The sequence below is a fragment of the Neolamprologus brichardi genome, chromosome 3, assembly GCF_056152115.1.
Source record: "Neolamprologus brichardi isolate AB-2024 chromosome 3, ASM5615211v1, whole genome shotgun sequence".
NCBI lineage: Eukaryota > Metazoa > Chordata > Actinopteri > Cichliformes > Cichlidae > Neolamprologus > Neolamprologus brichardi.
This window is the reverse complement of record NC_142106.1, coordinates 12,137,501-12,149,628: the sequence shown is the minus strand read 5'-3', so window position 1 is coordinate 12,149,628 and position 12,128 is coordinate 12,137,501. Positions and strand designations below refer to the sequence as shown.

At 39.0% G+C, this 12,128-nt stretch overlaps 2 protein-coding genes across 2 annotated transcripts in view; both read left to right on the top strand.

Annotated features, from left to right (window-relative positions):
• Positions 1-12,128, top strand: part of LOC148103510 (cell adhesion molecule CEACAM2-like) — a 272,876-nt gene that overhangs the window by 110,614 nt on the left and 150,134 nt on the right. Inside the window, exon 5 of the mRNA XM_087838753.1 lies at positions 10,312-10,329. Within this exon, the coding sequence (XP_087694879.1) occupies positions 10,312-10,329 (18 nt within the window). The remainder of the gene's footprint in view (positions 1-10,311; positions 10,330-12,128) is intronic.
• On the top strand, positions 4,284-5,301 carry LOC148103515 (Fc receptor-like protein 5; the record flags this gene model as incomplete). Its single annotated transcript, XM_087839489.1, has 4 exons — positions 4,284-4,560; positions 4,640-4,885; positions 4,962-5,120; positions 5,201-5,301. Coding segments are annotated over 4 exons (783 nt in total), but the record flags the coding sequence as incomplete, so codon positions are not given.

The following is a 12,128-nucleotide window of genomic DNA, read 5'->3' as shown; positions in this document are numbered from 1 at the left end:
TGGGGACATATTTGGACAAAACTATTCAGCCACAAGAAAATAGGCCACATGCTTTCACTTCAAGCAAGTTTGAGAGGCTGACACATCCAAAACCTACCGAGCTGCATTCCCCTCATTTATTCATGTTTATTTGATGTTTGTGTGTCTAGAGCTGCACAACACACACTCTGTATTATATTCTTTCAGTCAGATAACTTTCTGCGTGGATCAGACACAAAGAGCAGTTCAAAATATGTCTGTTTGTAAGAGCAGCCCCACAGTGTTGACCCCTGTTGTCCAGTTGTTTCATTTGTTGTAACTGTTTCAGCTTTTTGCCCCTGCAGATAAAACCTGCAGCAAAAGTATTGTTTAAGTTGTTTAAGACATCTGTTTAATTCTTGTATCTGTTCTTCATCATGTACTGGTAACTATGTACTGTACTGTATGTACTGTACAGTACAATTATGTATATACTGTATTATGTGGCCATTAAACATTGCTTTAATTACATATTGGAGATACGAGTGAAGGCTCAGGAATCAGGAGGGGAAAGGTCCAATTTAAATGATTTACAATAGGTAATGCTCTTCAGGTGTGTTAGCCTCCTGGAGAGAATGTGCTCGAGGTAGCAGCTAAAACAAAAGGCTGCTCAGTTAAGAAGCCACTGTGAATTCTTGCTTTGATGTGAACCAAACAATAACAAGAAAACACTCAAAAAGGGAGCGGTTGCCAGTGGTGGCCAAGGACCATTGCTCTCTTCTTGTATCTCTGAATTTCTGACTAGTTTAGATTTTTATTAGAGGCCTTGTCACTGCTGCTATCACAGGGCAGTACTTACAGCCTATTCAGGCCACACAGGAAGTCCAGCTCTTCCAGGATGGCATAAACATGTGCAACGTTACAAGAGTTCCTGTGTCTCCCAGCACATTCTCAAGAGTGGACCAATGTCTGACCCTCTGTGTGAGGAGGAAGATGAGGAGTACTGCCAGAGTGCTACAAAATGACCCCCAGCAGGTAACTTGTTTCTGAAATACAGCATGTTTAGTATGGAAGTGGGTTATTGATGATCTGGAGAGGCAATGCAAAAAGAGCTTTACATTTTGGAGGATGACACAGCAAACTCAGTAACGTATACAAACTAGTGAACAGAGGTGAAAAAAGCAGAAATAATTCATATAGAAGTGTGGCGGCCATAGTAGGTGGTGCTGTTGCAGGGGCGATGGACGCACCTCCACAGCATCTGGAAGCACTCCTCGCTGTACCGGGTTGTTGGAGTGTTCGGCTGAGCTGAAAAGCTGAAGCCTGTGTGTGAACAGCAACCGTGTGAGTTAATAGAAGTATGAATAAAGTAGATGCTGAAAAGCATTTTGTTTCATTTCATTTTTTTATTTCACACTTGGTTCAACAGTTTCAGCATGGAAACATCATCAAGTCTGCTGTGGTATGTTCACAAGAAGGCATAATGTTTTCTTTTTTCTTTTGCCAACTAGAGCGAAATAAAATGTGGGTCACTTTATCAGTGAATGTTTCTCCATTTTCTGACCACAAGTCAGTGGTTAAACCAGAGACAAGAAGAGTATCATCACAACCTTTCTTCCTCTCAGCTAACAAACAGCTTGACCTCTGTTTGTTTCATTGTTTTTAATGTTTATTTCTAATTGATCCACGCTCCTTAGTATTCCAGGGATTTAAAAATTAATTTATATGCTCTGTATTTATTCTTGAAACTTTGTATCATGAATTCTGTCACTTTTAATGAATTCATATTAGATTCATCCATCTAGTCTAGCATCCCTAGTGTTTCCTTGTATCTTGTCAAGTCTTCGTCTATGTATATCTGTGATGCAACTTCCTCTTTTGTTTTGATAGGATGTTGTGCCTTGCTTTTAATTTTACTTAGTGTTGTCTTTCTATTAGAAATAGAGCAGCTGTGTTTAGTTGTCTTCTCCTGCAGTAGTTTCTGTTTTCATGGACTGCTTTTGCATTGCTGCACATCTCATTCACTAACAAAGGTACTGTTGTTTATCTTCACAGTTACTGCACTAACTGTACTAGCTGATAACATTTCTGTTACAGTGATAACCACAACACTGGCATCCTGTCATAGGACGAAAAGGGGAGGGGGGGGGGGTTACTAGGTGTAACTGAAGTACTCAAAGCATTGATGTGTCTTTACCTAGAGGCAGGATGGAGAAGACATCTCTGCTGTGGCAGCTCTGTAAGTACATAGTAATGATTATCTATCTATAAACAGTTCGAAAGACTGTTTCAACTTCATAAACATCTAATTGGTTTTTGAACCAAGTTGTTTTCCCATGTTTTGTTTTTTTCCAGCTTAAGATTAACTCAGAGGGTCAATTAGTGTTAAATAACTGTTAACAAAGAAGTGAAAGAAACATTAAGACTCTTTAAAAGATTTAAAATAGTATTTAAAAAGTAAATGTCCTCCTTAAATCGAATGAAATCCACAGTGTTGTTAATGATTGATTCATTAACGTGTGTATCACTTTAATGTTGCAGCTGGACAGGACATAATCACTTATTACTGCTCAATAATACATGAAAAACATAACTTTCATAGCTCTCTGTGCAATAATGTTAAAGTCTAACTACACTGCCACGATTCAGTACCTTGAACAACCTTAAACAGCAGTAACTTTCCATCATGACATTATCAGTCTCTCACATCTCTACGGCCCATTTTCCTTTACAATGAAGCTTCACTTCATTGAGGTTAGCAGGGCATCTGTTTATGCAAAGCTCTCTTAAGCACTCACCACAGCATTTCAGTCAGGTTCAGCTCTGAACTTTGACTGGGGCCGTGCATCCCATTGATTCTTTTATTTTTTCGCTATTATGTTGATTTGTTGTGCTTGGGACCATTGTCCTGTTGAGTGACCCATTTTAAACCAAGCTTTAACTGTCAGAGAGATGGCCTCACATGTTACTCTAGAATATGTTGGTCCTGGATCAGCAGACTAACCCAAATCCTGATCCCTCCATTTAATCTACAGTTGGCTATGGCACTTTGGTCTCATCTGTATAAAGGACATTCTTCCAGAAATCTTGTGGTTTGTTTGGATGCAACATTGCAAATATAAACCATGCTGCCATCTTTATTTTATTTAGAGAGAAGACACTTTCTCTTCTTGTACTTAGTTTTTCCACAAAACATGTTAGAAAGTCAGCTGAAATGTTAGTCGAACCTTGGATTCAGGTGTTTTGGTCCTGATCGTGTAACCTTGAACCTGTCTATATGTAGTTTGTGGACTTAGAGAATTCATTCAACCCAACTCCCTCAGTGGATTTTGAAGGAGGTGATTCTACAAGCCATTTAGTCCCTGTATACTGCAATGAGAGCTTTGTCCACATTTCCAGCTGTAAGTCGAACTTGTTGGGTCAGAATCTCATCTATGCTTTATGCAGATGAAGCGTTATCAGCTCACACTAGAGGTTTTCACAGCTGAGCATGAAGCAGTGGGAATGAGAATCAACACCTTCGAGTCTGATGCCATGGTTCATACTCAACAAGCATATTGGGGTCTTATTCCCATCTGAGGGGAAACAAGAGCAGGAGAATGATGGCCAATTTGGGGCCGTATCAGGAGTGATGTAGACGTTGCACCAAAGAGTGCTGAGTGCAAAAACAAAGCTGTGAATTTACCTGTCAGTCTTCATACCTACCTTCACCTAAGGTCATGAGGTTTGGGTAGGCAGCAAAAGAATAAATTACAGTTCAGTTTTAACTAACTAACCTGAGTGTCATTTTTCCTTAGGTCTGTGCTTACTGTTGAGCTGCACATTGCAAGGTTAGTGACCCATTTCCATCACAGTTTAAATGTAAAACAAACTACACAGTATAGACCTAACCATCGCTACAGAACTCTTTGCCTTGTGAAGGGGCCTTGCAGGCAGTTTCAGAAATGCCTCATATTAGATGTTGTGTGACACCTGTTATCATCTTTGCAGTGGTTACACAGTTATTTCCTGCAACGTGGTGAAGGTTTAGTGACTCTAATAAATATGATCTGTGTATGCTGAATGCTTAAAAGACTTTAATGTAAGAGCATTTTACTTAAATAAAACTGATCATCTTACCAGACTGCTAACAAAAGGTATTTAGCAAGTGGTCATCAGTGCTGCTGTTGGTTCCCTTCACTGTCTTCCAGCAAAATAATTAATTTCCTAAATTTAGTCAAAAAGTAAAATAGTGCTGTACAAATACAATTATGACAATTACTAAGTGTTCCACTTAATTTGATAAGTGAAAGGACGTGGATGTTTGAATGGATGGGTTATAATTATTTCTCCTCACAGCTCGTCTGACTGTGAGTCCCAGCAGCTCTCAGGTGTTTGAAGGAGACTTTGTGTCTCTGAGCTGTGAGGAGGACGACAGCTCTGCTGGATGGACTCTGAGGAGAAACACAAGCAAAGAAAAAAGCAGTCAGTGTGGAGCTGACTGGGGAGGATCAGCTGGTTCTTCCTGCATCGTTAGTCACATCATCTCATGGGACAGTGGAGTTTACTGGTGTGAGTCCAGAGAGGGTCCCATCAGTAACATGGTTAACCTGACAGTCACTGGTAAGCTGAGTGTGTGGAGTTAGTGTTGATGAAGCTGTGTGTAAATGGATGAAATGCTGTAGTTTGTCTCTGTGTTGAGGTGGATCAGTGATCCTGCAGAGTCCTGTCCTCCCTGTGATGGAGGGAGATGACGTCACTCTGCTCTGTAAAACAAAGACCACTCCCTCCAACCTCCCAGCTGCTTTCTATAAAGATGGCTCCCTCATCAGGAAGCAGCCTACAGGTCACATGACCATCCAGCATGTTTCCAGGTCTGATGAAGGCCTCTACAAGTGTGACATCAGCGGTCATGGAGAGTCTCCATCCAGCTGGATCACTGTCACAGGTGAGGAGCTTCTCTCTTGCATTTCATCTCTTATTTTATCCATATAATTATTTGATTATTTGTATTCTCTTTACAGGTAAACAGACAGCTACAATCCTCCCCCCATCTTTAACACTGCCCCCTCACACCCACTCCCCCCACCTTGTGTTCAGAGTGCTCTTCCGCCTGCTTGTCTTCTGTCCATACTTCATCTCTACTCTCCTCATGGCATCTTTATATCGACGCAGAGCTGCAGGTAACCTTCTGATTTTATTACCTCTCAATTTAAAATGCTTTTACCTCATTTAAAAAAAGTCTGATTACCTGATGTGACAGGAAATGACCCAATTTCTATGGCAACGACAACCCAAGCTGGGCAAAGATTGACTGAGGACTGTAGTGACATTCTAGTGGTGACCACTGAGCATCAGTTCTGAGCCGCACAACGTTCATCATCATGATAATAATCACACCTACAGCCAGAAACACCGGCTAGTGTAACATTCACATCTTTAGGCTGAGAGGAAACCCACACAGGCACCTCTCTGCTGCCCTACATTTTTCTACAGACTCGAATGCATCAAAGCCTGCAGACTTCGAGTGGCACATTTCTCTGCAATGGGAATTTTACTGTGGCTTTACTTCAGCCATCTGTGGTGTGTTTGCTCTGAGCTCTGCCTGCAGCACTCCTCGTAACAAACATCCTATCAAGCATCTGCAGCACCACCCATCGCTCTGGACCCTTCTTAACATTGTATACCAATCATAGTTATTTCATGGAATATTTTATACACATTAACAGGGATTTAGGTCCATGTTTTCATATTAAAACACAGCCCATCCATTGGTACGCCTTAATTCTTTCTAACATAAATAGGGATGGGTATCGAAAACCGGTTCTTGTTGAGAACCGGTTCCCACTGTTTCAATTCCTTGGAATTGTTTGCCGTTTTTGCAAACGATTCCCTTATCGATTCCAGTCGCCCCGAATGACGTCACCACGTTGCGGAGCGTCATTTACCTGGCAGGAAACATGGCGGCTCAAACGCTAAAAAGTTTGGTTATACTTTACGAGAACGGATGACAACAGGGCAACTTGCAATACTTGCAAAGTAGATATTTCATTTAAGGGAGGAAACACTACGAATATGCAAAAGCATTTGCTCACAAAACGCGTGATAACCTTAAATAAATGTCGTGTTTTTAATTCCGCTCTGGACTCGTGAATCTCAACCCAGCAGCAGCGGTAACGTTTGCACGTCCTCTCCCGTTAATGCGGCAGGTAAATAATCAACTAACAGTGCATATTATGTTAGCGCGATCTGCCTTATTACAAAACCTGCCATTACTGTGCATTTAGGTGACCATGATGAGAGAGACAGAGTCTGGCTCAGATGCTGGCAGTTCTCGCTGCAGTCTACCGGTAGCGTCTTCTTTCAGGCCAGGATAGACGAATGTCACCGAGCAGTGACTAAGTTTGTGGTAAAAGGTTTGCACCCATTTGCCACAGCAGATGCCCCGATTTTCGGTAAGTGAATGTGTTTAATTGTAGGCAGGGACATTATTGGATATTCTTGTTTTATTGCTACAGAAGAATATTTATTTTATTATTTTACATTCACAATTTTTTTTCCTGGGGACCCTGTGACACCCCATTGAAGAGCCGTAGGTTGGATCTGTTAAGATCTCACTGTTGGGTTTGTAAGGCCATGTTACTCCTACATTTCTATCTTGTTCAAAGAGAAGATATAAAACAAAGATCTAAGCTAATTGACCTTAGTGTTCTCCTTTTTTTAAAAAAAAATAATCGATAAGAGAATCGATAAAGAATCGAATCGTTAAACAGAATCGAAAATGGAATCGGAATCGTGAAAATCTTATCAATACCCATCCCTAAACATAAACTACATAAGTAAATTAAGAACTCTTCATTTGGATTGTTGGCGCATTGCGGCAACTGTAGTCAGGAACCTCATGGAGTAATACGTACTGTGCTTCAACATAATATTATTGTTTGTATAAGGGCCCCAAAATGGAATCTGTTAAGAGACATGCTGACTGTTTTGTTTCGCTTAATGTGCCTTATTTATGAAAATAGACCTGTTCATTGATATTGTGCTTTATAATCCGGTTTGTAGTCTGAAAAATACGGCATTTTAACTTTCTGTTCATTCATTATGAGTTACGGATTTCTTGTGTGTATTTCTGCAGTCTTAAAGGCAAATCGAACAAATAACGGTTTGGATAAGTAAGGTTTTGTGTATTCTGAGGTCTCACTTTCTTTTAGAAATGATGTTAATTGTCTTTGTAAAGCATGTAAAAGACACTAAACGATGTCTTTTATGAACCCTGTGAAAGAGTATTACATAAAGTGTTTTATCTGTAATAATCAGAAAAAAATTGTGTTTATATGGTTGTTTATGTGATGTTTCTTTCATGTAAAACAATAAACACCGTGTGTGGCTGAATCTATGAAGCTGAAATGAACTGAGACTGTTTCCTTTTGAGATGTTGAGATGAGGCTGTAAGCTCTGAAAGCTGACATGTGGACCTTTGAACTCAGCTGTTTTTTTGTTTGTTTGTTTGTTTGTTTTTGTTGTTGTTCTGTGAGAAGCTGAAGCCTCATTTATTCTAAAATAATTATGGGATAAATGTTCTTGGTCTTAATGTCCATTTCACTGACTTATGTCGAAGATGTTGGACTCTGTGTGTATTTGGAGCTCTTTAAACCATTATATAATACTTATATTCTTGCAGGTCAAGAATTTTCTGTTCAGTGCCTTTACAGAGTTTTGAACTACTACTATTTATAGAGTAAAAAATCAGCCTCTCTGATGTTGATAAATAATCGGATATTAATAAATGGATGACTAATCCTAGTTTCTACGAGAGCAGGGAGATTGTGGTGCTCTTGTTATTGGAGAAAACATGTCATTCAATAGATATGAAAGAAGAACAGCCATGATTGTTTAAATATATTTTATTCAAACTGAAAATGGTCTCAAACTGTGGAACTGCTGAGATTTCTTGTGTAACCATTCGTCACAATCATTAAACTGTCCTGACTGCTGTATCTTAAAACAATCAATCTTCATAACTGCCCTTTATAATTAGCAGTGGCAGGAAACCTTGCATATGAGGGATTTGTTACCCACACTCACTGAAATGGCAGCTTAGATGATTTTGTAATCTTATAGCTTATAAATTTTGATTTTATGAAGCCAAGAGTTTCCTTGGTTTGGCTTTATAAACACACTGGCGGATCTAAAATCCATCTGGGGGTCGAACCCTAGCAAGGCAGCCTTATGAAATTTCCCCTTGTGGGACTAATAAAGGTATATCAAATCAAATCAAATCAAATCGAACCCTGAAAAGCCACAGTGAACAAATGTGTCTACACTTGTAAAACAAATTTAATTTTTTTTAGATATTTAATTGGGTGCTTTGAGGCTTTAAAAACATATCGTTTAAGGTTAAAAGAATGAAATTTATGACATTGACCGCTGTCAAATGTGAAAACAGAACTGAGTTGGCACTATGTAAGAGTTAATTGTGAACAACAGTCTAATGACACTGAAAAGGTGATTTGCTGCCATCTGCTGGTTGTTTCACAAATCTCTAAAACCCTCCCATTTTATGGAGGATTCAATCAGACATTATTGCCACTTGTTTTCAAGGAGCTATTAACCATCTACATTTTGGCTTTGTCAAGATCAAGAGATTACATCTGTGCTTTTTGACAGATCTATGAAGCTTCATGTTCAGCAGTAAGGTCAGGTATCAGCTTCCTTTGAGACTCTTAAGTCTTTAATCCTTCTTTAGTGTCCTGCAGGAGTCTCACTGTGGTCATACTGATTCACAGGGACAAGCTACACCCCGCCTTCATAGCTTGTAAGTTTTTGTAATTTTCTACAATTTAACAGCTCCATTTGTGTCAAACTACACTCATTGGTGACTTTATTATGTACATCTGTTCATCATCTTGTAAATATAAATATCTAATCAACCAATCAAATGACAGGTACTCAATGCAGTTAGAAAGTGTGCATGGGCAAGCGAACCTGCTAAACGTCAATCAGAGCATCACGATGGAGAACAAATGTGAGATTTAAGTGAGTTTGAATGTGGCATTGTTGTTGGTACCAGATGGGCTCCTCTGAGTGTTTCAGAAACTGCTGATATTTTACCGCATCAAGGTATGTAGAAGAGCATCAGATTTTTAAACACATGGGCTGCAGAAGCAGAAGACCATGTGACCATCTGCATGAAGTCCAGGTGCTGGTTTTCCAGTGTGTGCGTCTGATGGCCCAAAGCTGACTCAGAGCCGTAACACCATCAATGGCTGCAGTATGGAACAGGTGTGGGTGTGTCCTCATCTCCCAGAGGAGTCCAAATCGTCATCAAACAGCCCTACAGACACAAAAATGTGAAAATATAAACAACCAGACTATCAGCAGTGATTTAAGTACTTTAAGACCTCTGTGAAAATCATTTACAGTATATATCACAGGATTTAAGGCCTTTATGATCACAGAGCATACAGAGAAAAGTACTAAACTGAATCAATTTCAGCTTTCGTTTCTCATGATGTATATTGTATTAATAATTACATTTCATTATCTGTAGCTTTACCACACATTTGCCACACAGGTGTAGATACTGTAGGTTCAGTGAATGCTTAGATTGCACTGATTAGAATATACTGGACATTCAAAGCTAAGATTCAGCGCACTGTGTTACAGGCTGGGGTTTGATGACTTCATCATATATACAACCTTTGATCATCGTTTATGTCCAGTTGAATGAATCTGTGCACTCACATATTAAATGAGCTGAAATCAGTAGTGTGATCTCCAGTCTTTATATGCTGAATGAGAGAACTGAAAGCTGTTATTTTAATCAGCCTGTCTCAGTTGTTTTAACTCACAAGTATCACAAAGTAATGTGGTAACATCTGGACTGACGAGTTTACTGTCAGCATTTTAATCGCTAGTTTAAAGGCTGTAGGCTGCAGCCGTTGCTCTAACACTGTATAAATGTAACAGGCCTCAGTGCTGGTTCTAATAGTTTGAGCTGCTTCCAACTTTATTTGTGAGGAGCACAGCAGCTTACAAAACACGTAGCTAGCTCGTACAGCTGCGACGTAAAACTTTCATAAGCTAAAATGACCTTAAAATAATGGGGCTACGTGCGGTGATGCTAGCGTTAGCCACGTTAGCACGTTACCTTCACAGGTGGTCAGACTTTGTAAACAGGCACTCAGCCAGAGGTTGGGCTCTCCCTTTGCTGCAGGGTCCCTTCATTCTTCACATATCCGTGTCGAGCCGAGTGTAAATCCCGAGGTCGAACGGCCTTTGTACAAGTACACAGGCTTCTTAGCAGGGCTTAGCTATGAGCTAGAAACATCCAGGCTGGCAGACAGCCTGTGTCTGACCAACCAATCAGAGAGCTTCTTACATCCCACGGTGTGGCTCATTTGAATAGCAGCAGGATTTTTAAAATGAAGTTGTTAATCCAACTGCTAATCCAACTGCTAATCCACATGTTAATCCCTGAGCGAACAGGAAAGGGAAATGGATTTTGAAATGCAGTTTATTAAAGTGCAATTCGAAAAAGGTTTTTGAAATGCAGTTTATTAAAGTGCAATTCAAAAAAGGTTTTTCAAATTAAGTTTATTAAAGTGCAATTCGAAAAAGGTTTTTGAAATGCAGTTTATCAAAGTGCAATTCGAAAAAGGTTTTTGAAATGCAGTTTATTAAAGTGCAATTCGAAAAAGATTTTTGAAATGCAGTTTATTAAAGTGCAATTCGAAAAAGATTTTTGAAATGAAGTTTATTAAAGTGCAATTCGAAAAAGGTTTTTGAAATGCAGTTTATTAAAGTGCAATTCGAAAAAGGTTTTTGAAATGCAGTTTATTAAAGTGCAATTCGAAAAAGGTTTTTGAAATGCAGTTTATTAAAGTGCAATTCGAAAAAGGTTTTTGAAATGAAGTTTATTAAAGTGCAATTCGAAAATGTTTTTTGAAATGAAGACTTAAAAAGCATTTTAAAAATCAGTTTATTAAATTGGAATTCAAAAATGAATTTACAAATGCAGATTTTATTCTACAATTCATTAATTAAGCACAGGATTTTTTATTTCAATGCGCGTGGCTCTTGTGGTCCTCCATAACAAAGCGCCTACACCGAGACAGAATATGGAAAAAGTCCAAAAATGCTCAGATTTGTGAGAGTGAAAAATTCCATTTTGCCGAGGACCTGACGAAGAAGGATCGTGTGGAGAGGGAGAAAAATTGGCTGAAATTTTTACAAGCCAGAAATGCGGGGGAGAAGGCTTACTACAGAGGAGCTGTCGGTTATATTAATGGCCGTCGCGTTCTGGCGGGCAGTTGAAAAGTGTTCACTCTTACTTGTTCTCTGAACTCTACATAAAGAAGGACGTTTGACAGTTTTGAATGTGATGGGAGGTGCCAGCACCGTCGTTCTTTCACCTTTTTCTAAACAGGGAAGTAAACTAACTTTCTCTTTTTTCTATTCAAGTTTGATATTCTTAATATTTCAAACTCTATTTTTGTTTATTATTAATGCTACGCACATGTTTATCCTTTGTGTCGTTGAATGTTAAAGGTCTCAGGGATAACGTTAAAAGAAAAGCAATGTTTATGTTTATCAAAGGGCTAACAGCTAATTGCACCTTACTACAAGAAACTCATTCAAGTGACGCTGATGCCACCTTCTGGTCAAATGAGTGGGGTGAAAAAAAATCCTCTTCAGCCACTGATCCAACCACTCTGCTGGAGTAGCTCTGTTTCTACCAATGTCCAGGGAAGGTCGTGACTTTTCAGGCTGATGATTCAGGACACTGGCTGGTAGTTGTATTGAATATTGATGGTTCATTTGTGATTCTAGTAAATGTTTATGTCTAGATCTGTGGATGGGCTCGACTTTACTATATAGATATGTTTCTATCTCAGCAGCCCCGTTGACAGATCACAGTATTATTATTCTTAAACACCAATTTAAAGGAAAGGCATGCAATAATAAATTTTTAAGGACAATTTTTCCCTTAACAACTAAAAAGAAAAAAAATGGTTAGAGACTATTATCTGAAGTTTTTGACTAAATATCTTTCTTTTTCAAGTCCACCTAAAGCAAAAGAAAATCACTTTAAAATTGTAAATGCCATATATCTATCTAAATATAGATACGAACGCATGCACTTTCTGTAATACTGACATTGAAACTACTGCATCTTTTTTTATTCA